The 25,637-nt window shown below is 39.6% G+C and overlaps 2 protein-coding genes across 2 annotated transcripts; both read right to left on the bottom strand.

Annotated features, from left to right (window-relative positions):
• Window positions 1-3,654: 3,654 nt before the first annotated feature.
• LOC115816294 (GTPase IMAP family member 7-like) lies at window positions 3,655-5,722 on the bottom strand. The gene is made up of 2 exons (XM_030779255.1): window positions 5,695-5,722; window positions 3,655-4,610 (listed from the first exon to the last, which is right to left on the bottom strand). Exons 1-2 carry the CDS (start codon window positions 5,720-5,722, stop codon window positions 3,655-3,657), a joined length of 984 nt encoding a protein of 327 aa, XP_030635115.1.
• A 9,046-nt stretch (window positions 5,723-14,768) lies between these two features.
• Window positions 14,769-23,711, bottom strand: LOC115817564 (interferon-induced very large GTPase 1). Its single transcript, XM_030780888.1, has 5 exons — window positions 23,611-23,711; window positions 23,337-23,433; window positions 20,260-20,505; window positions 19,908-20,168; window positions 14,769-19,447 (listed from the first exon to the last, which is right to left on the bottom strand). Exons 1-5 carry the CDS (start codon window positions 23,632-23,634, stop codon window positions 14,769-14,771), a joined length of 5,307 nt encoding a protein of 1,768 aa, XP_030636748.1. The 5' UTR covers window positions 23,635-23,711.
• Between the last annotated feature and the right edge of the window lie 1,926 nt (window positions 23,712-25,637).

Below are 25,637 nucleotides of genomic sequence, written 5' to 3'. Positions count from 1 at the left end.
ATGACATGATTCAGCTTAAACAATGCATATTAAGAGTTAGGGCTCAGTTACGGAATGCTGTGATACAATTTTATCATGTGAGTAAGTTCATGATTTCTGCATGTGTGTTTAACTGATAAATTGAACGCCCTATTAGGTTTTCAAAAAAGGTCTCCATTCTCAAACTGTAACAGACATTATAATTTACATAACACTTCTCCATTCTAAAATCCCTCTTAAAGTTGAACTTACATAGAGATACCGAGTGAAATCCTAACTCAGTTCTGAGTTTAACTGATTGGTGTTATCCAGTTAATGATTTGACTATAGTTTCATTGAAAGACTGGGTTTCGATGGAAAGCTATTATTTATGAAAAAATACCACCAATATCACTAGCATGCATTGCGATGACACAGATGACAATACATAACATCGTTCTAAAGGCTGCAAGGCTACACCGGATGAAGGATACACTTCAGTTGTTAAATTCTCACGCAGTAGGACATATTTTAGACATAACTGTCTGAAAAACATAATTAAACAAATGTTTTCATGTGTGCCTCTGACGCGTCTTTAGTCGGTAAAAACAAACCTGAATCTCAGTTCTCATGTGTTAATAGTTCATTAGCGGAGCTCCCTCGAGTGTCCCTTGTGATTCACTAATGTTAGGACTGATAAAACTTGAAGAACACTAAAACAATCGCGCACAACGTGTCGTTTTGCTTTTGCTGACATTATGGTTGAATAACTCGTATGTGTGCCGCAAATGTGTATAAAAGGCCACTTCGTGTTGAACTAAAGAACGTTGTTTATGGAACCTGTACGAGCATACGCCATCTCAATTTGGTCGGACAATTAACAGACAGGTTTTTGTGTAAGTATGGGATTAAACTATTAAGATACAAGTATTGAGATACAAAGCTAAAAGCAAAATGCCCGTAGTTCTGCACTGCTAAGGCTATACTTAATGCCCTATGTACATTATACAGATAATCTTACCTGGCCTAAGTCGAGCACATCTCGCGGCAAGCTGGTGCGGATCTGTGCGAAACTGCACAATATTTTTTCGGTAGTTTATCATATGTGAATCACGATGACATATGTGAACGTTAAAAAATCAGTCCTAGTCGATAAGGAAGTTTATTTCCGGTGTAGAAGAGCAGGCTCAGTCGAAAAGTGTGTGTATCAAGGAAAAGAACTTTCGTTTTCTCAAATCCGGAAATACTGTCATTAGTTGTGCACCGCTCTAAAGTGAAAGGCGCAGCCCACTTATTGGCCGAGTAGCGCTCCCTAAAGGCCAGAGACTACACCACCAAGTATTTGGGAACAGGGACTGAAGAGCACACTTGGCAGGTTATCAAATGAATAATGACAACAATGGACAAATTTACAAAATTTGTTGATAGTATAAAATTGAGCAGAAATATGTCATGTCACGTCATGTCATGTCATTGTCCGCCGCTTATCTGGGACCGGGTCACGGTGGTAGCAGGCTGAGAAGGGTAGCCCACACATTCCTTTCCCCAGCTACATCCACCAGCTCCTCCTGATGGACCCCAAGGTATTCCCAGGCCAGCCGAGATATATAATTCCTCCAATCTGTTCTGGGTCTGCCCCAGGGTCTCCTCCCAGTTGGTCGTACCCTGGACCACCTCCACAGGGAGGTGCCCAGGAGGCATCCTGACCAGGTGCCCGAAACACCTTAACTGACTCCTTTCAATGAGGAGGAGCAGCTGCTGTACTCTGAGCTCCTCCCATAAAAATGTGCATTGCAAATTTGCATTTTACCTGCAAGATGACTGCAAGAGAGTAAGAGAGAGGTAAACAGCACACAGTATGGTTCACGGCAACTACAAAAGGTTTAAGAGTGATACACAGCACACCAAAAAGTTCACCAGAATCACACTACATATTTAGATTGACACACAACACACAGTTATGTTCAATGTAACCACACTAAGTTTGAGAGTGATGTGCAGGATAAGTTGACTATAACCACACTAAGCTTTTAAGAGAGTGCCTCAAACGTGACGTACAAAATGCAAACCAAAAGATAAAATTGACAGATGCTCATCAACAATAAATAATTATTATGAACCAATTAAATAGGAATAGTAAATGTAAATAATAAAGGGAAATGTTCAACAAATAATAAAAGAATTTGTAATAGAACAGCAGTTGGTGTTGGATCTCGTCCCCTCTTATGAGCAATTAAAAACTGCATTTAAAATCCATCAAAGTCTGCCACATGAAATAAAGCCTGTGGTCCAGCCATCACTCACAAGTGCCAACCTTGCGCCACTACAACGCTGATCCCAAGACAGAAATCTCTTTTATTGCTTAGTTACCTGGCCCTCTCCACTCAGCTATGCCACCTGGTGGTGACCAACCCATAGTGCCATCCGCTACATGCAGAAAAGTAAGGGTTCCTAAAGATTCTTATGTTCCTTGAATAAAACTGAAGCATATAACAACACTGCTTTACACTGGCAAGTACACGCCACAAAAACGTAATTTGCCAAGTACTATGTTGGGTTAATGTGCTGAATTTCATGACTGTATACTATAATTTGTTTGTTTTCTAGATTTAATAAGCTAAATTTAGTTGGTAATATTTTAATTTAGTGGGTGGGGTATATGTCAGTTCATAATAATAGGGTAATGTAATGTGTTTACTTTGTTGTTAACAGAGGGAGTTATGCAAATATTGTGTTGCTTCACTGGGAAGAGGTAATTACTTTGAACAGTGCCCACTATCAGTTTTATGCTCTGTGTGCTGTTCTCTATCATGTGTAAAGAAGAGAATGGAAGCATCTAGTTTCTGATATAGTCTGGGTTCAATACACATCAAATTTATTCTTTATTCCACAAAATGTGTAATTTTACATTATTATTAATAAAAGTATCAAACATAGCAATACCATCTCCAGTTGCCTAGACACAGTTCAGATCGTCTGTAACTGCATTACATGCAGGACTGAAGATGTTTTCTGAAGGAAAAGGGAGACCCAAAAGTTAGTGTCCCATAAGGTCTTTCTTAGAACACATTTTGAAAAACATGTTACTTTAACTCAGATTATGTTTTCATTAATTACATTTTACATAAGTTCTTTTCCCAGTTTGATGTATGTTAATGGCATGATTAGAGACAAAAGCCCTGCACATGCAGTTTAGTGACTTGTATAATACATAAAATTGTTCAAGATACTTTAAAATATACAGTCATGACTTTAAAATATACAGTCTGGCAAGTCTGATAATAAGATGGATAAGAAACAGCTATCTTTGTCTTTTTGTCCTTTATTTGAGTTCAGAACTGTTTCAGAACTTTCCAGGTGTCAGAGCAACTGATTTCTTGATTATTAAGAGATTTTCATGGGAACTGGAACAGGCCAAGAACTCCTGTAGAAACACCATTAAAGCTGGATGCCGTGTTGAGGCACATCCCTAGGGTTAACATCCTAACCACAAGAAATAATGGGTAGGCTACAACAAATGCCTACTATTTCCAATTTTGAGGAGGAAAGGATGAAGAGAGATAAAAATATCAGCCACCAGGCGTAATCTGAAAAACCTTTAACAATCACATCTGCTTTGCCTTTTCACTTCTCCAGTGTAAAGAAAATTTACAGTTTCTGTAATGTATAGACTGCTGGACAAAACACAGAAACAGTTCAGAGGTGGAGGCCTTGCAATCGGCCAAATGCGTCAATAAGCATCTGTTCACTGATCTGTTTTCGTTCTGCTTCTTGTCTCACAGATCTGATCTTCTCCTCATAGAAGCGTTTAGTTTCCATCATTAGTTTTTGTCTTGATATGTCCAGGAGCTCTAATTCCTTTATTTTCTCCTCCCTTTCTTGAAGTGCTCCCTCCAGAGTTCCAATTATTTTCTCTAGTCTTTGTCTGTCATCTTCGAATTTCAATGTAAGTTCCCTCTCTTGTTCTTTAAGTTTATTTTCATATTGTTGTTTTAAGTCCTCCTCAAGTTCTCTAAGCTTTCTTTCAACGTCCTTGTATCTGTCATTGGTGTAGAAACCACCACCATTAGCTGCTACCATATTGTCAATTTTCTCTAAGAACTTGAAGACTTGTTCCCGATTTTGAATTTCTGTGTTATTGAAAGCATGGTACCTTCCTCCACATCGAGATATGAGTGCTTTCAGGTTTGGATGTGCTTCACCAACATACTCATCAATTTGACTGGTAAGTCGGTCACCATGAGTGAAGAGAATCAGTGTGTACCGATCGGCTTCTTCACCAAACAAGACACGGACTTTCTCTACAGAAAGTTTCTCCTCCTCGGTGAAAGGCCCTACTTGGATGACTAAGACAATAGCGTGAGGTCCCGGAGCTGTCATATTTATGCATTTGGACATCTCCCGTTTTAGCTCTTGCTCCGAGAGGCTGGTATCGAATAAACCAGGGGTATCCACCACGACGGTCTCTGTTCCCGCCACCTCACCGATCTCTTTCCAGCACTCCCTTGTAACAGAGGAGCTACTCGTGGCGGCTCTGAAGCTCTTCCTCCCCAGAATAGTGTTTCCTGATGAACTCTTACCAGCTCCAGTCTTCCCCACCAGAACAATCCTCCTCATGGTCACTTTAAGGTCAGAAATACATAAAAGCACTTCTTTATACAAAATATAAATTTCAGTAAATTTTGGTTTTATAAAATAAAGAATTACCTTGAACTACAGATCTTATTTGGCATGTTATTTTAAGGATTCATACTATCTTAGATTTCAATCATTCATTTAAAAAAGAAATTAAAAAGCTTCCTTACTGTTTGGCCGATCAAACTTAGGACTTCGGCGTCCTGTTAATGGTGTATTGAAACTGTCTTTGCTCGCTGAAAAAAAAAGTTAATAAAAACTATTAATCATATTTCCCACAAATGCGATTACATTTCAAAAATGTTAAAAAAAAAAAAAGTTTTATGAATTACAATTTCATACATTTATCTGTGTGACCATCAAGTACTTTTCTTAGGGAAAGAACCGCATGCAAGTGCTATGGCCCAATGTAGACGGAACTAGACATAGTTCAGAAGCTGTATAATTGCATTCCAATTGAAGGTCATGTGATTTACACATTCATCCACCATTTCGCAAATCCATAAGCATTTTTACATCACCGCCGTGCAACAGGCAAGGCTGTGTAATAAAAGCCAGTCCCCTTGGTATTAAACATTGTAAATACTAACTCAAACAATAAACAATAAGATATTTTCTTACACAAAAAATCAACTTTCTCTCAGAGTAATTACTATCGCTTAACTATCCTTTTTTGTTTGCACCTGAGCACCAGGCATTTTATTGTTTGAGAACAACACCTCAAACAGGTAAAGGATGAGCGCAATATTACTTGGATGTGGAAGAATAGAAAGTTTTATAAAAAACGACACGATTCAGGATATAAAATGGCGGATCGTCGGGTTCATGACCAATAACAGGCGGAAAACAGAAACGCACACAAACTGTTCCCCAAAGGATTTGTGCGAAATTGGGCGTCTGGAAAATATATATCCTGCATTGCAAAGACTGATTTAGACCACTCCTTTATAAATTTAGATGTTGAATTATATCCTCTATGTTTCGGTTGAGAAGGCGAAAAGTGAAACTGAAAGTGAACTATTTGAACTAACCAGAGAACGTTCAAAATCTAATATCTAACGTTTATAAACACGTTTATAAATTAAAGAATATTATACTCACTGTAGCTGTCTGGGCTTGAGCTCGCCATTATGCCCAGAAAAAAGTTTATCCGTCGCGCGGCTCGTTTCTCACACCTGAACCATTTCGTCGACCTCAATAAAAATATGCCTACCGGAAGATGAAGTCCAGAGAGTTGTCGTGCAGCGAAGACCTGCGTAAAAAAAAGCGGGGCGGGGCGGAGCGGGGCGGGGCGGGGCGGGGCGAAGCGGGGCGGAGGCAGGGACGGGAGCTAGTAATGCAACATGATTCGCAGCATGACTCGAATCCACAATTATTCGCCCTGATTTGTACAGTTCGTGTAGGTAAGTGTGTAAAAGTGCTGAACTGGCCATGCTGCCGATTGTTTTGGCGACCATGTCTTGAGGAACAGGAAGCAGTTCTTTGAAAGAGAATTACTTGCTGAAATAGAACACAGATAGTGGTGTGCTAGCTGTGGGAAAGTAATTTAGTCCTACAAGACATCGTTTAGCAGATTCTCAGCAAGTGGATGAGTGGATGTATGCACAGCAAAATATAATGCTGGTCTGAATGCTCTCTGAACGGTTCTGGCATCTTAGTCGGCATCTCTTTCTTAACATGGTTTGGGTTTACTTATCCCTTTGGGCAAAGTAAATGCTAATAAATATGGACACCTTTATTCTGTGGTAAAGTATCTCTATCCTGTGATGAAACTGATCTCTGCTGGGATGACAGTATTATCATCCGTGGGTCACAAAGATGGTCTCTTCTGTACAAAATTTGAGATATTTAGGAAGGCTCAAATCATACTGCTATGTAGTGGAGGGGTACACACCTCTAATATGGTACTAAAATTTGGCAACCTAACAACCTTTGGCAGTTATTCTTAAGGAGGGGACTAAACAAAGATGAGAGATAAGGTACATGGAGAGGTACTTTGAGCTATGAATGCAGTTGTAAGAGCCATGCCATGTATCAAAAACCTGTGATTGTATGGTGCTGAATTGTGAGATGTGAAATATTAAACTTGTCTGGTGTCAGAAACATATTTGCATGCGTAATGTGTTAGTTCATTGAATAGTATATGAGGTACTCTCTTAAAGTAGGTCAGTTGTTTTTGGAAAAATACAATTGTTATTTGCAATTCATCACAGAAATGTGCGGCGATATGAACCATGTCTCCCTATAATAAAATATTTCCTTGAAAAAACGTTGCGTCTGCATACGGGTCATAGTCATGTTTATAAATACTGGCCCAGGTGACACTGCGCTCTCTCTCACTCTCTTCCTCTACCTGGTGTGTCGCACCTGTGCGCTCCTGGTTTATTTTGGGTTGCTGCGCTGTCTGGACGTGCTTAGCTGGTTTGCAGAGAGAGCGGCCTTTTCGTTCTGCAGCGTTTTTTCCCCCATCGGTAAGCCGTGATCATCTGCTCACAGTTCTGTTGTGAATTGTTTTTCGTTTTTTAGCAGGTGACACGGCAGCGATGTGTTTAATTTTTGTGGCTTTACCATCTTTTTTTGTGTCCGGTCCAATCGTTGACTGATCAATCAGGAAGCGTGACCTTGGGCTTCTGTTGAGGTTTTCTTCCGGGAGGGTTTTCATTGGGATAGCTGTTTTATTTCTTGTTTATTTAAATTTTGTTTTATTTTCCTCTGTCGCCCCGGGTTGCCCTGTGTGGTATCACTGCTGAATGAATTGTATTTCATTTCATTATATAGCGGAATTCATTATACAGCGGAAGTCTGCATCCTGCGTTTGCCTCAGTGTGTTAATTTTTTTTCTTACAAATTGTTTGAAACTGTTTCTGTTGGAAGCAGGCTATCGACGCGGACTTTGAGGAAAAGATTTTTTCTCTCTCTTTTTCTTTTTTTTTCTTTCTCTATCCTCTTTTTTTTGGTCGCGGCCACTACCGTCCTGCCTCGTTTAATCCTACAGAGACCTTCTTGCCGCGTACCAAACGATGAAATGTAATACTTATATTTCTTATGATTTGAAGTATCCGGTCTGGCACATGTCTCTTTACACAAAGGGAAAAAAATAGCAGTGTTTGTGGTGTTTGGCGCTGTGAAATAGCACACTTTGCCTCTGCCTATATATATATTAACATGTAGCCTATATATTGACAAAATATTAGTGAACAAAGACAAATTATGCAATTCCTATTGGTATATTATCAACTGAATGTTTTAAGTTTTGATAATGTAGTCTTTTAGCCTGTTCCTCCCAGCTTGAATTCAGGGTCAAATATGCCAAAATGTTCTCAATAGTGGTGGGCAAAGCGAGGCTTCGTGAATCACTGAAACGTTCGAAGCAGTTGTGCCGGAAATTTCGAAATGGTCGAAACAGTCTCCAAGGTGACACCTACCGGCCACTTTTGCAATTGTCACATCTTGATTGTCCTGTTCTGCGAAACAAGAGGCGCTTTCGCACCGGAGGAACTTTTCCATAGTTCTTAGAACGCCGTTTTGAGGATTCAGACAAGCGTTGACAAATTCTAAACTACTTATTATTCTGGTGGGTTATGCCAGGATATCAATACATATGATCAGTACATATTTTGGAGAAATCACCATGCAACAAAGTAACAAAAGCTTTCAGATTGTCAGAGACAGTAAATTGGGGCTGTAATGAACAATGTATTTCCAGAAATATTTCTTTTTTTTTCTATTCTGTTGTGTTTATTAACATCTGTGAGGCTATTACAATTGCTTGGTGTTTCAGTTTCATGTGTAAGAGAAAACATTTAGGAAGATAATCTATTGATAAAAGGCTACTGGGATAAATACCATGGCTTTTGTGGGTTTGAGTGTACTTTGTAATTTATGAAGTGTAGGCCCCTTTGATGTACTTTCTTTGTGGAGCATCATGTAGTGGTGGCTGGTGGGCTGGAAACAGAGGAAGCCCAAATCTCACCTTTAAATCTATCATTAATCTCCACCTGTTCCCATTAATCCACCTTGATTAACAATAAGGAGGGTTGGGCTTCCTCTGTTACCAGCTCACCAGCCGCCATGTTTTAGTGAATGTAGCTAATCATGCTTATGGAAAATGAAGATCAATAAGGTGAAAAGTTCTGACACTGCCCTTGTCACATGACGTGGGTGTTTTAACCACACTTCAGAGCAGTGTTTCGAAACGTCAAAAGCTCAGCACAACATCGAAACATCAGTATCAAGCGTCTCATCCCTAGTTCTCAAACTCAAAGATCAAATATCATCAACACACCAATATATATTTTTTCAAATATGTACTACTGAAATGACCATTTAATTTCTACTCAGAGGTGTGCAGCTCTACATTTTTGATGAGAAATCATATCAATTTGGAAGGCGTTGCAGCATGATCAGTTCAAAATGACTGAGACCAGTGTATATTCTTACAATTTAGCCAGCTTGTTTATTGTAGACAGATAGGTCTATACAGATGAATTAGCCTATCCAAGCTAAGACACTTCTCATGTCTTGTTTTTTTCCTTCTTCTTGTCTGGCTGAAAACAAAAACTTGTTTAATTTTAATTTAGGCTAAATGCTTGTCGATACTGTGGTGATTTCACTGTGTGAGTTTTCTGTTAATGTTCTTCATATATTCACTCCAAATGGCTAACTCCCCACCACCATTTTGATCTTACGTGTTTGTATCATGGGCAGCGCAGTGGGTAGCATGGTCACCTCACAGCAAGAGGGTTCTGGGTTTGATTCCTGGCCATGCAGCCAGGGTCCTTTCTGAGTGGAGTTTGCATGTTCTCCCCGTGTCCGCGTGGGTTTCCTCCCAAAGTCCAAAGTCATGCAGGTTAGGTGAATTTGAGACACTAAATTGCCCCTAAGTATGAATGTGTGTGTGTCTGCCCTGTGATGGACTCGCAACCTGTCCAGGGTGTTTCCCACCTCTTGTCCAATGAGTGCTGGGATAGGCTCCAGCACCCCCTGCAACCCTAATTAGGATAAGTGAGTGAGTGATTGTATTGCACCCAGGATTATGGGATTGTTCAGAAAATCACTTGCTGAAATGTATTCCATGCCTATACCTTTCAGCAGTGGTTGTTTTAAAGTGAACTTTGCACCAGGCTCATGTGTTTCCTCCTGAGAATGACCACCACCTGCTATTTCTGTTTGAAGGGGCCAGTAATAGGGCCTAATAATGACAGCTAGATGGCAACATTCCTCTTCTAAAAGATATTTATATTAATCATTGAGCACTGGTATCATTCCATACCAACTCACCTAGGCCCTCCAGCTCATGTCATAGATTTTCTTGAAAAAAAAATTCATGTGAAAATTTCTTTTAAATTCATGGGACCTTGCAAAATCGTATAGCTCTACTACAAATACTTTTTTAGTTATGAATTTTTGAAGTTTGGCCCTCGGAGTTAAATCTCATGAAAAAAAGCTGTAACTTGCACATTTCCTGAACCCAATAAAAAATAGGATCAATAGGTATCACACAGAGATAGACAACCTTGAAGTCAACACACTACAGATATCTACCTATGAAATAAAGCCACCAAATGTAATATTACAGCCAGTGAAAAGTACAAAAAATTAGCTATTTTCAAAAAATTATTAAATGATGGAGTAATATAACATCTTTACTCTTTTTATATATCTGGAATGAATATTAACACTTTCCCATAAAAAAAAAAGTTTCAAGGAAATTAGAATAATCCTTCTTGGGAAAATATACAGTCAGAATATCTTAAAAAGTGGGTTTTCAGCTCTGAGGCTATATTTAGCAAGATATGTGTCACTCAGTTTTTTACACCGCAGCAAATAGGGCCAAACTTCAAAAATTCATACCTAAAAAAGTATTTGGATTGGAGCGATAAGATTTTGCAAGGTCCCATGACTTTTAAAAGAAATTTTCACATGAATTTTTTCAAGAAAATCTATGACATGAGCTGGAGGGCATAGGTGAGTTGGTATGGAATGACCCATTCCAGTATTGAATGATTCATTTAGACTTTCCCAAGCATAAGTTTCGTCAGACGTACTCAAGTTAAACAATTCCAGCATGTGACACTTGTAGGAACCAGTTTAGCTAAGGGGTGTTTAACATACTGACCTGATGGCCGTTATATGAAATATCTCCATCTGAAGAATGGTACCAGGCTGAGTCACAGTTAATGGACCCTGGTCCAGGTCTGAGCCTAAAGAGGGTTCTAATCTGGACCATGAAACACTTCTTATAATATGTTTAAATAGTTGTTGCTCAGCAGAGCTGCAAGGATCCCCAAGTGCTGTGTCTTATCCATGTTTCTTTTTTAAATCATCTCAGGCAAGTCAGCCAATCAAAGCAATTTTTTACAATTTTTGAAAGAGCGGGGTAAAGACAATTATAGTTATGGAGATCGAAGACAAAGTAAGCAATGACAGACCGGCTTGTTTCTGTCTGATATATGTTCAAAGTCCAAACGTCTTGTTAAGTTTTAATGTGAAGCATCACTACAAAACATGAGTGATAATTTGAGGAAATCCACATCGCGGCCAAGTCAACTTTACAGGAGACCACAAAAACCGCGGGGAATCAATACTTCATCAAAATGAGATAGTGGTGGATTCAAATTCCTGAGTGCTTATCAATCATTCGCCCTCTTTTTGAAACTGAAAGTGATTTGTAAATATGAAAATATATAAATAAATAAATATCGAGGCAAGTTGGTCTGACAGGGCGGAGAAGACGTCATCAGTTTCCTACTATGTGTAACAAGCTCATCTCCTCCCCCGCCGACTTCAGCCATTCAGCCATCAGCGACGCCGGTTTTCTAATCACCGGTCTACTCACTCATCGCCTGCACCTGTCTTCACTTTCATGCACGCAGTCACTAGCCTTTACTTAAACCCCTCTGTCTTCATAGATCACCGCGAAATCTACACTTGCCCATGTGTTTACTGAGCGCTTATACTTACTCGGTCTGTCAGTTAGCTTTACCTTGTTCGATTACTCCTTTGCTTATTTCTGTACATAGTTTTGCTTTGCTACTTTCTTGTGTTTGTTGCCTAGTAAGTTTGTTAATAAATCCTCTACTCTGCACTTGCGTCCTGCCCATTGGTGATTCGTGACACTATGTTGCATTATTAAACCGAGCGCTCGCATATCGTATGCTTCCGTCTTTTGATACTGGCATACAGATAACCCTCTCACATTCGCTGTGATGTCAACTTGCAATACAAAGCAATTTTGATAAAAACGTAATTTAAATAATGCTGGATTTATGACTGAAACCAGAAGAAATGTCCCCCTTCTGCGGTGGGAGTTTTGATCGCTTTTCTTCTTCTGTGATGTAGTAACGCAATGCTGAGTTTAGCCAATCACTGTGGCTGAAACAGCTGCCAACTCCATGTAGTCCTCCCAGGTAGTCCCCCAACTATTCAAATGCAAATAAATACCCACACCACTCACTTTATTCAATGAAAAGATGTGCTATGTGAAAAAAAAAACAAATCCCGCTGTCAGCTGCAACAGCAAGAGGGAATGAAATATTATCAGAGGATGAAGAATCACAGCTATAAATGTGTAACAAATATTTTGTTTACAATGCTATTTTGAAATATAGTTAATCAGTTTTCCATGCGATTCATTTCTTTTACCCTTCTCTGCTGAGTGTTGTCACTGACATTAACTGATGCCACACTATTGGATGACATCAGCTATGACTATTAAGCCCAGCCTTGACTGGCAGAGTAGGTGAGCATGCACTGAATGACTCAATTCCGAGGGAAACGGTCAGTTTAGGACATGGAGGCAAACTAATTATTATTGTAATTACTGAAGTAATTATCATTTCTTGTTATTTTAATCATATTGTGTTGATTGTTTGTGCAATAATATTTCTAAAAGGTTTACTGAGGATACCTTTCACTAAAAACAAATAAAGTGTGAGGGGATTGACATTGATGATATTCATAAGAATCAACTGTACTGAATATGTTTAGTGCCTTTGCTAGAGTTTCATTGTCTTTGCTGCTCTTAAATTGGTAGAAGTGAAGTTGATGTGAATGCATTATTGTAAGCCTTGTTCTGGGACACAAGCTGGATTTTTTGACATGCTTGTTTTCTGAGGAGATGGCAATCCACCCAAACTAGAAAAAAAAGTTTCATGCAGAGAGCGAAGCCTCAGTTGAGCGACCGCTGGATCCAATCCCCTGAACCTTGAACTGTGTTATGTGGTATGAGTGTGTTGTCCACACACAGTACAGCATGCGCGCGTGCGCGCACACACGCTGTCCATTGATAGCCAATACTGAAATTCATACATTTGTGTTTGAACTCTGTGATCTAATCTGCTAGATTATATTTCTTACCGTAATTATTTTCATTATTTATCCGTTTCATTTGCTTATTTATTTTATAACCAAAATTCTCAATAAAATTATTTTGCCAATTAAATAACCCTTTCTTTTCAAACACTGGTATCTGCCCTATTTCTCTCATCGGGCCTAGACATTACCCTAGTGGGAGGTTACACACCCATTCAGAGTCCACCATTCATAGTCTTAGCTATTTATGAATCAGCAGATATAGCTGATAATGCCCAGCTTTTGGTTTAGGTAAAGATTTTGCTACACAGAGAAAAAGAAATTTTGTGGGGGCTTGTTAGGTACAACAGCACTTGTAAAACATACAAGAGGTGAGGACGTACACCGGGCCATAAAGGAGACAGAGAGGGGCAGACCGATCTGAAATCAGTGGTCTGAATCAGCTCAGATGGAACTCTGGCCATATTAGGAAAAGTTGTCTGGATGAATGGGAAAAACCTTGATCTCATATCTTGCCACTGTATCATCCGGCGATCTCTCCTGTGCTGCAGTCTGTTAGAGGAGTATGTTGCAGTCATGGATACAACAACAAAACCCATCAAATTCCCAGGGTACCCTTATCCCAACAGCATTGCCTGTGAAGAGAATTCATGACAGAGGCTCATGTGGATGCAAATGACTGCTGCACAACTGCCGGCTACACTAGCAGCTAGAAGATCATACAAGCACTAGACACAGGTCCCAGAAGTAGTACACATTAGATATTACGATAGTTTGGCGTTTTGTTGGGCAGGAAATTTGAGTGACTGGACCTCTTGGCATTTTAATTGAATGTCCCTACTCTGCGTTAACTTACACAGACAATGGCATGTATACTAACATTAAATCAAAACTATTTACATGTGGTGCTTATTTGGTGCTTGCTTTTAGTCGAAAACTTGTACCCTCCTATCACAATGAACAATCCAAGGCATTGTTCAGTGTGTTCAACTGATTTGTTTTTGGAACAAATCATCAGTTTCAGTTGGAGTAACTGGTAAGTTTATTTAAACACAAAGATAAAGATGTAAAAAGATAAAAATTCAACACACAATACAAATATTTGGTGACAATCATTTAATTTTATTAATGTTTTACTTGTTACTTTCAAAGCCAGTGTGCTTATATGTTTACACAGTTTTAATAAGACTACATTTGGTGGATATGAAACATTCATAGCTTTGAAATGAATACACAAAATAGATGAGTAGCATGATAAAAACAAGGAAAGTTAATATTGGCTCCACAAAAGATAATGATACACCTAGTTTAATGTTTCGTTAGTAAGAGTCAAACCCACATATCTCTACAGAATTACATAAAATATTTCAAATCACTGAAAACCCATTAAAGGCTTAAATCTTTGCATTTTTCATCTGAATCAATGATCTATTAATTTCAAGGCTTTCTGCATTGTTACATATACATATGTTACATATGGAAAACTAAAATACAATTTAAAAAAAATCTTTATCATCTTAAACATTCTCATAAGCTTCTCCCCAACATATCTAATAGAACTACAGTTTTTTTTTCACACAACAAACATTCTCATGGACACTTTTTTTCAAGCTTCATAATCAAGTTTTACACACAGACATAAAAATTCTTGTCAGAAAACTGAACCAAACTTGTCAAATTTGTCTGGATGTTTTTTTATGATTTGTTTTAGACAAATGAAACCTTTGGAAAGGTTCTGCAACAAATCAGCATTACATCACTCTTATCAATAGTAGTCTTGCAGACTGGTCTTGTATACACTTCAATCAAGGAGTTACTTCTGTTTTTTCACCATTGCAAAGGAAATAGCAATGAAGCACTGATTACTGAATGCTGAATGACTCCTTCAGGCTTTTTTTTGCCTGTTCTGTTGTGATCCTTTTCCAGGCAGTAGGAATGTCTGCAGGACAAGCATTGTATTCTTTGGCAAATTGCTGGTTGAATTGTGCCATCACATACTTCCAGTAGTCTGAAGCTTCAATGCTGGGGTCTGCAGGAATATGCCAATCGGGAAAGATCTCTCTGTATTTCTTATAAGGATGATACTTGTACTCTGTCTCATAACACCTGAATTGTGTCTCACTGAACACAGCTGAGGAACAGATGTCAGTCACTAACACCTCAGATCGTTCAAATCTGTAACGGCCAAGACCCTTTGGTCTGTGAATTGAAGCACAGTGATCTGTATGGGCCTCACCTCCTGCCTCACATGGTGCTTTGCAAAATGGACACTGTTTCCCACAGCCAAACACTCTCTTGAAGAGCTCATCCTGTGGTTTGATTTTAAGTTTTTTCAGCTTCTCCTGTATGTCCCCGTTCAAAAACTTTGCTTTCAAGGACTGCTCCATTTCCTGTACTGACACTTTGAGCCAATGGGAAAATTGTTCCAAATTTGACTTGTTAAAAATAACAATGGTTTCCAGGGCATCCTTGGGAATGACAAGCTTCTCTCTAAGCTCCAGGCAAATATGATGGATGAATTCCTTTATGTTGCTCTGTTCATCTGTTTTTCTTTGTGCTTCTGTAATGGCTTCAATAATTTCTTTAATAACTGATTTCAGATAACGTTCCTCTAGCTCAAAAATTTTCTGCCTTGTTGAAAAATTCTCCAAAATTTTACCTAATATCCACTCTTTGACGAAGTGCTCATAGGAGCAAATGTACCTCACATAGCTCTCAAACTTGCTCTCAGTGAGCAATTCAGTCAAAATCGAGTATTGGAAAAAGGCACGAGTGCTAAACTGAAATGCATTCTTCCCCCGCAACATTTCTTCAACAATGTCTGGGCCCAGAGAGCTTGAAATGAAAGCCTCTACTGCAGGGCTAAGGCAGAGGTTTGCAAATTCTGCCGCCTTCCTCTGACACTGGTCACGTTCATTAAACAAATCCTTGAAATCATCACAATACTTGTCTTTGAACTGGTCAAGGCATCTGCGTGGGTCATTTTCTTCTATGAAACACTCGTGCATTTTCTGGAACTCTCTAGAAGCATGCCCACAAATGTGTAGCTTAAGATCAATCTCGAATACATTAGTAAATCTAAGACTGATGCTGTTGGTTAACCTTTCGTCAATCAGGTGTAGAATCTCTTGAATATAGCCATCATTAAAATCTGATTTAACCCCAACCTTCTCAGAAATAAACTGAAGACATTCTTCTATGAGACTGTCTGCCATCTCCTGTAAGTTTCTTGTATGTTCATCTACGTAAATGTGGCGCACACATTTCTTAAAAAAATTGCTGGGGGTAACCACAAAGGGTTTGGTTCCAAATTGATCCAGGTTCACTCCACTGAGTTTTTCATTCACTAAGCTCCCTCTCTGTTTCAAATTTGATCGTAGTTGACTGAAGACAGTGCCCACAATGTTCCTTTTCTCCAATCCAGAAAAGGAGAGCTCATTTACAGTTTCCTGCCACATTTCTTCAAATATTTTCTCAAGCTCCTGGTCAGATTTTTTGGACTTGTGCTTGTGGAATTTTTCAAGGAGTTTCAACACTTTCTTCTCCATTGTATCAGTGTGGGTTTTCTTTATTGTGTCCAACTTATTCATTCCCCTCCTGATTTCAATTGCTATGTGCAGTTTACTAATGACAGAGCTCTCCATATCTCTTCTTAGACATTTGGCACTGTTTGCAAAGTCTTCCTTGTACTTCTCTACAAGATATACATGTCCCTCCTTTTGCTCAAAGTATTTGACTAAATTTTTCAGAATGATCTTTTCCCCCTTGTCAAGCTCTGTGATGGCTTCATTTTTCAGTTTGAACTGAAACTCTTGCATGTCTGACATGCCAAATTCCATCATAATCATCTGAAAGTTGGACACTCTGGTTTCAGCACTTGTTAACCATGTATACATGTGCTTTTTGAATGCCCATTCCCATTTATTGAATTCCATGCACAACCTCATGTATGCATCTGCCACAATGCTGTTTCTAAAACTGAAAATGAAATTCTCAAATTTCACTGCATTCCATAAACTTCCTGTCCATTCCATAAATTCCAGTATGTTGCTTCCTGATATGTTATGCTTGCATTTTCCAAAAACTTCTACCACGCTTTTCTTGAATTCAAAGACAGCCTCACTGTAGCCAGCATTGACTGGTGCCATTGGAGGATTTCCATGCCAGAGTCCAGGAATGTACCAGTTACCAGTTTCTGGGTCATATTCCATCACATCAGTGAATTTCCGATTCTCTTCCTTGTTCTCCATCTTAGCTGCTGCCTGTGTCATCTCATTCAGCTGCTCCAACAGTATTTTGCGATCTCTCATGTTCTTGTCATGTGCAGAGACATCTGCCACATTCTGATGCACAAACTGACATTTGGGTTTCTTGCCCACTTCCTTCATCCTGAGAAAGGCATGAACCACAATCTGCAGAATGTCTTTCATTTCTGTGGAGTTCTCCATAGCAATGTTTATAATTGTCACATCACTCAATCCAACTACAAGTGTGGCCAACTCATTGTCATGCTCATAGCTGTCATCAAGTTGAGCCAGCTCTGGTGACTTCAGTCCTTCTGTGTCAATGATAACTATAAAGTCACAGTGTAGAACTTGTTTTAGATCATCTTTAACTTTAATAAGGAGCATGAAAGCTCCTCTAGTGCATCTGCCACTACTAACTGCAAACTGCACCCCAAACATTGTGTTTAAGAGAGTGGACTTTCCTGTGCTCTGGACTCCTAAGACTGTCGCCACCAAGATCTTATTGTGAGGCTGCACCAAAGCGTTCAGCTGGTACAGAACATCCCTAACCCACCTAAGAGGTATATTAGATGCATCTCCATCCACGAGTTCAAGTGGAAAACCATCTAGCAACAGTTCAGCACAGAGTGTAGGTAAGTGCATCATTTGCTGTCGTGACTGGACATTTTCTTGAAGAGAAACAGCTGATTCATATAGCTGGCCCATTTCACGTAAGAAATGTTCTGTTCCCAAAGAACTGTTTGAGATCTGTCTGTCCAGTTGGGCAATTACTTCCTTGTTTTCCGAAGAATCCTGACATTTCTCTTTATAAAGTTCTCGCAGGCCAGAGAGGTTTTTGCGGGAGAGATTGTCCAGATTCATCCTCATCCATTTTAAGAAATAGGATCTCTCCAAGCCTGGACTTGATAGTGCACTAATGAAACATGTCATTGCCTCTGACATTTCACAGTTAATCTGCTCTTGCCTAAGTTTCCTCTTCTGTGTTTGAAGATCACTTTTGTAAGTCTCGATATTCTGCTCCCCTGCTTTCCGTAATCGGCATTCTTCTTTCTCTACTTTAGACAGCTCTCTCCATATCTTTCCCTGTAAGGGCAGCTGAAGTTCTTTAAATTCCCCTGTGTCCTTTATCACTGATGTGATTGCATCTGCATTTGTTTTGGCATTCTGACATTCTTTGCCATACTCATCAACATGGATTCCAAGCTCAAAAGCCACTGTGGCCATATCTTCCAGTCGCATCTTCAATGGACTATTCTTAACTACATCACTCACAGTGGAACGCAGATTTTTTACAAAATCAGCATCGTTCTGTTTAGTCCTCAGGATTACATTGCATTTTTTTAGATTCATCTCAGAAACAGTTTTTTTCAACATCTCCATGTTGAATGCTTTGTCCTGTGTGTTACCCACTAAAAACAGTTGTGCTTTAACATGCTGATTGGTCAGAAGCCTGTAATTTGTGTCCAAATTGTCAAAAAACACAAAAACAGCTGCAGAGGTCTGGCACAGGAAAGAATATTGAGCCTCAAATGTACTGATATCACCTCTTAAATTAGCCACAGCCACAGGTTCTGGAAAGATGTCAATGTTTTTGTTGCCACATGGAAGATACCAGCTGATTTCCACCAAGCCATTTGATATCCTTCGTGGGCTGTCACCACAATCCATATCATGGTGAACAAAGGTGTCATGGTATTGCTGAGGGTTGCTAAGCAACTTATTCAAGATTTGTGACTTGGAAAGGCTGCATTCACCAAGTCTTACAAAAGATACCAGTGGCAGTTTAGAGACAACAATTCTTTCCTCCACAAATCCTCTAGGATCCTCTAGTGAATGGGGTCTAAACTTTTTCACAATATCTCTCATTGCCCAAAGCATGAAAGTGCTCTGTTGTGTGTCACAATTTGGCAGAAGCAATGGCACAGAAAACTGGCACATAGACATTTTCAAGGCAATTTCCTGTTGAAGAAAACTGTCCGAGCACAGAAAAAGAGCAGTTACAATGTCTAAAGGATTTACCACCTGGGTTGTGTCATGGTGGACTACCAGACTTTCGATGTCCCAAACAGATGAATCTGCTGTCTCATCAACTGATGAGACACATTTCACACTCCTAGCAGTAACATTCACCATCATCAGCCTCTTCAGGAAACACCATGGTAGATCTGATACTGACTGAGCTGGTTCATCTGTGATGGACTTCTCATCAATCTGCAGTACAGTGCTCAGAGAGAGTTTGTCAGTGTAGTGTTGCTGTAACCCTAGATCATTTAGGAAACAGCTGAGGTGGGTTTCTGTTGTAAAGAAAAATCAGTTTTAGTTATTATTAGTTGTGTATATGGTATAAAAAACATTAACGTGCCAGTAAATAAAGTCTGAGTCCAGGATTCGCGTTAACAAAAATGTAAAAAAGTTTTATGTCTCATCAAGCAGCTCAGTGCAAAAGCTCAACATAGAATTAAGTTTGAGAAGGAATCTTCTTCATATTCGCATAAACCAAATATGTGTCTAATTTCTACTTGACGGATATGATACAATCGTATAATATCATTAAAAAGTATGCAGTTAGGAGGATGTATGTGAATCGTTATAAATATATTATTTACATTGTGAAATGGATGGATTTTGTATATGAGCAGTTTTTAATTCAGCAATGTTTTTCACAACATCTTCAAAAAACAACCCTTTCATTGTGACAAAACTTTCATCCTCAAATCAGTCATATAAATATATTTTCAGTGAAAATGCACTTACTTGTCAGAGCAAATGTCACAGCTTCCTTACTTTTACTCCCATTTTTGTGCACAGTGGCAATGTGAAAGGAATATAGAGTCCCAGGTCTTAAGTTGTGGAAGGTAATGGTACAGAGCTCTGTTGTTTTGTCCTGAATATTCTGTCTATCACAATTACAGGTTAAATGGTATTCCTTTACGGCAGTGGCTGGTTCATCCCAAGTAAGAGTAACCGAGGTACTTCTGATGTCCTCAGTTCTGATCTTTTCTGGTGGGTTAGGTTCTACAAGGAAAACAAAATGATGAGTAATTATAAAGATACAACACTGTGTACTGGATTTTTTTCCTTCCCAGTAGAAACGTGAGGTAAGTACTTGTACACGCCGCTACTGTGACGTCTTTGCTCCGGTCTCCAGTCTGACTGACTGAGGCAATGCTGAAGGTGTACTCTGTCCCTGGATTCAAGTTTTCCAACTCTGCTATGTTGGAGTCTGAAATAGTCAGGGTTCCGGTTGAGTAAGTCAATTCAAAAGTGTCTATATTGTCAGGAGGGTCCCAAATGAGAGTCACAGAGTTGGCAGAGATTGACTGTACTGTAATTTCACCTGGTGCAGGAACCACTGCAGGGGGAAAAAGAAAAAAAAGAAGGTATGAAAACTGTGTCCTACCAGAAGATGGCTCCTAAAGCTTGAACTACACTTTGGATGATATTTAATTTTCTTTCTCCTTTCACTACCAATGCCATTTTAAACACCAATTTTCATACCCCTAGTACAACCTAAGCATGTTGAAGACATATCCACAGCTTTCCAGGCTGTTTTATTTTTACATTCTCCCCTGTATTTTTCATCCTATTCCCAGCCTTTTTCTTCCATCATCTTCATTTGCTGTATCCAATGACTTCATGTCATCCTAACGCCTCACTGAACTGGACTTACAAACCTTAGCTTCCATTTCCTGAATTCTAACCAATACACCATTCTGATCATTCAAACATCATTCAAACTTGAATCAAACATGAGATTCACTTCCCTATTTCAGAGCGTATAGGCCATTAGCTATGGAACATCTCAGAAGTTTTGCATATTTATTAAACGATTACATTTTTTCAGCTTTCACTTAAATGTGATTAGGCTGTACAATGAAGTGATGTAAAATTTCTAACTCTAACAGGCAATGTCTGATTTTCAATGGCTGTGAACGAACATGACCATTACTTGGTTAGAAATAAACACGTCAGCAGACTTTTATTTGGTGAACCCAGTTTTTAACACCTTTAAATTACAGGACCTGATACATTCACAAAAAGATCTAAACAAGAGAAAGTTTTATCATGTGTTAGTGATCCTCCCCTGAGTTCACTGTAAACTATTTGCTCATTAAATGTGTTTTAGCAGTTTAACTCCATTAGGAATTCAGTTCAGTTCAGCTTGGTTCAATTCAATTCCATTCAATTCAATTTATGAGTACACAGCAGTTCACACACCACTGGAGCAACTCTGTGCCTCGCTTTATTGGCAAGCAGCCATTATTCTATCAAGCTCAGGAATCAGTCCCACAACTCCAGGCTAACTGGTCTGTTTACCTTAGTACTAAACTACTACCACCTTAGGAGTATGCTCAGGTTAACTGTCTTTCTAAAAGACTAGTTGTTGCCAGAAACACAGCATTTATCGTAATCTGATATTCATTAAGATGGACTGGCGACCTGTCCAGGGTGCTTCCCCGCCTTTCGCCCTATGAGCGCTGGGATAAGCTCCAGCACCCCCCGCGACCCTAATCAGGATAAGCGGCTTAGATAGGGAGTGAGTGAGTGAGTGATATTCATTAAAGTCTAACTGGCTGTTCCCAGCCCCTAAATGTGACCCCTGATTAAGGCACTGACTGATAGTGCAGACATGCATTCTCTCCCTGGGATTCTTGGTTTTAAGCCCAACTGTGCCCTACCTGCAGACTGTCAATAATCAATAATTTTGATGAGTGACTGGCTTTGCATCATGGATTGACAATCAGTGGTTGTAAAAGTCTGTAAAAAGATTGTAAAAGTCAGTCCCCTGTTTACAGCCAGGTCAACTTCCTATGCTGCCATTACTGTAACCATCACTAGAGAGGCTGCCTCATGGATCTTATATATCAGACACCTTTGCGTCATTCTAGACAACACAGGACAACAGGGACATTCAGAAACTCTGCAAAAAGGCCTCTTTCTCACCAGCAGTTTCCACAACCATGTTCAAGTCTACTGTCTGTCACATGTGTCTCCACAAATCTGGGAGACAGTGACACCCATGCTAAGCATCTGTGCTGGAGCTGGTCTGCAGAGCCATAATGACACTGCTGTTTTGGATCACTCTGCAGAACCAGAGGACACTCATTCTACATCAGCACATGCCAATGTACAACAAATGTGCTCTGGGTCCAGCTCAGCAGAATGCTAATGTGAAACGAATGTACTCCAAATCCACCAACAATATGCTCAATTTGTAAGATGTTTTGTAGTATGTAAAATTCAATGTATGTAAATGTGCTGCATATTGAACCATATTAAACAGTCTTAGTGTGAGTATGAGCAGACCACAATTTGGTTGTATCTGCAAATAAGGCCTCTTTTACTCTTAACATTTGAAGCAGACATCCGTACGCAAACGGATCACTATTGCGCCGTTAAACTTTAATCAGTTGTTTGTTCATGCCTGGAATTAAAACTTGCACAACATTTGTGCCTGTTGTCCACGTGAGTGGGATTAAACATTATGTGAAATGGACAAGCAGGTAAGGGCGCTTGGGCGGCGAAGCACAGAGGACAGCAGCTCACCCCCGGGTCTCTGCCTCTGGCTTGGCCGGAAGTCCAAACAGCACAACTGGCAGCGTTCGGGGGTGGGAACTCAGCGAGGGATTGTCTCCCTCACAACTTCAGTTAGTCAGTCACGGCTATGTTAGTGTTGAGCAATCATCTCCCTTTCACTCCCATTGGTGGGGGTTAGATTAGTAGTGAGTAGAGACCTATGGCAACAGTATTTATGGTGGATTCTGGGACAGATGACAGCACATGTATTGGGGGAGACATGGGAAAGTCCCTCCCTTTAATGCGAATTGCAGAAGCCTAAACCAGTCGTGTTTATGGTGGAGTCTGGGGCAGAGCTGGGCTGTTGTGAGACTGAAAGAAAAAGAGTTTATGCCACTAAGGCTTGGGCCGAATTATTAAAGGTGGGGCTGCACCAGTTCTGTCCTGTGCTTGCATTTGATCATTAAAGCACACTCAGGCTGGTATTGGCCCTCTGTACAAAAACACACCAGATCACATCAGTTTTACAGATCTGACCCAGATGCTGTGCTACATTTGGGATGGATCTGGTGCAGTAGCCATTTGTTATGTGGGTAATAAAACATTTGTGTAAATTACATGATAAATTATATGTGAAAAATCATATAGCGAATTGTGTTTCAGTACCTCCTTCAACGGCAATATCCTCCTTTTCATTTAATTGGTCAGAGCTTGTGCACACGCCTTCATCATCACAAACGTCATTATAAGCATCTTCATACACCTTGAACCCAAAAATGTGAGTTTTGAACATGTGAGAGAGTTATGCATTTTTAAAAGTATTAAATGCTGAAGTTCTGCTTACATTATGACACCTTTTCTTCATTAAAAATAATGTTCAACAACATGATACTCACTTGTGCACTTACCAGAAAATGTATTTAAAGAAAGTTCCACTTACCTCATCATCCGAGGAATTGTCCATATTGTCACGGTTAGGGCCTTGGTTCACTACAATTGACTGATTCTTGCTAGCTGAGGAACTGAGGAAAAGTGTTACCAATAAACCTGAAAGATGAATCCAAAACTTAAATCCTACTACTGTGCAAATAAGATGTTAAAATTAATTGCAAATAAAGCAGAAGTTTCTGTCTTATTCTACTCCTATCTTTAACACTGTCCCATTGGCGGGGTGCTGGGTGCCTATGCCAGGGCTGTCACAGTCCAGTCCCGCTCTCCTAGATCCTAGTCCTTGTTTTCCTTGTGTCCTGGATGTCTTGTCTGCCTGTTTCTGTATGTTCCAGTCCATGTCTTACCCTGTTCCCTGCCCGGTCTCTGTTCACCTGCTGCCCATTTCATTAACAAGCTACTGCATTTAAGCCCTGTCTGTTTCCACTCCTGTTGCCAAATTATCTAGCCTTCTTTCCTGTTTCATGTGTTTGATCGCCTGTTTTTGGAAGAAAGATTTTGCCTTTTGCCTTTTGCCTAGGATCATTGCCTGTTTCTGTAAGAAGAGTTTTTGCTTTTTGCCTTAGGATCATTGCCTGTTTTTGTAAGAAGAGTTTTTGCCTTTTTCCATTGGACCATTGCCTGTTTTGTCCTCTGCCTGTCTTTGCCCTTCTGAGACCACTGTCTTTTGGGTTTCTGGAAATCACTGTAATTATTAAAACTCCAACTAAAAACTTACTCTGTGCTCAGTCTGCTTTTGGGTCCTCAACTAACCAGGCCTCACCGGCCCTGACAAGGGCTCATTGGGCAAAAGGCAGGGACACACAGACAAACGCATACACACCTAAGGGCAACTTTAGTATCTCCAATTCGCCTGAAATACATGTCTACGGCGCTAACCACTGCACCACTGTGCCGCCCACCTCCCTCATTTATCACAGGGAAATTTAGCTGAGTGAGTGGCACACCCTTGTGGGCGTCCAAGTTCACCACACCTTGATATCATTAGAGCCATACATAAAATTTTCATTTCCTGTAACAACCAATTACATTGGAACTTTTACAAAGTATTGTATATCGCATGCGCTGACTTCGCAAAGTAGCTGTCATAAGGGTAATTTCACCAAACCATTCAGCAGGTTCGATTATCTGAGACATATGAAATTAATAATATTAGAGTATATATTATGGGTAGTCTTGCCATCCTCAACAAAGGCAGTTTGTAAATGTGAACTGAACCAAAAAAAAATTGTGTTTGTTGCGTTAATACATACACGGTGTGTCCTGAAACTATCGCACTAGGCCTAGATAAAAAATCGTCATAGCCACCTGAACCTAATTTAAAGATTTTATGCTAAACATAATGTGGTTTTAATGACATTACAATCAAATAATCACACGAAATATGAAACTGTGCCACATAATAGTCAACACAGTTTTGATAAATAGTTAAGGCCACTTACAGATTTCATCCACATGAGAAGCTTCATCATCTTATCTGATTCTAGTTTTGCGCATGCTGTTCCGTTATAAAGCGCCTGTGTGTGGACAGTACCACTGTAAAATACTAAGATGGATGATATATCATTTAATCACTTCAACGAAGAATGCTACGATATTTGTTCGAACTTTACACTCTGGAATTATTTTATTCAAGGATCGACATTGAAAACTACACGTAAGACTTTAAAGTGTGAAGTCAATATTTTCGTGTCCTGATGGTTTGATCCTTGGAAAGCCAAGTTTCGTTTCATGCTCAAGGGAAACTAACGCATTTCCACGAAACTATCTTGTTTGTTTCCGAAAGAACTGCCGCAAGCTTGAGTTTACCCAAATCACTGCCATTCTCATGCTGAATCTGACGTCATATAGTTTGAATGAGATTCTGTACCATTTCTAGGTTTTGTATTTGACAAATCGAAAGAGCCTACATGCGTTTTTACGGGATGTCACACGCGACACGAAAAAAGTTCACTTTTTAAGTGTCAGTTTTACACTATATAGGTTAAGAGTCAACATGGATGCCAACATTTAAGACAA

Source organism: Chanos chanos, chromosome 7 (assembly GCF_902362185.1).
Source record: "Chanos chanos chromosome 7, fChaCha1.1, whole genome shotgun sequence".
NCBI lineage: Eukaryota > Metazoa > Chordata > Actinopteri > Gonorynchiformes > Chanidae > Chanos > Chanos chanos.
The sequence above is the reverse complement of the archived record's forward strand: the minus strand, read 5'-3'. Positions and strand labels throughout refer to the sequence as shown.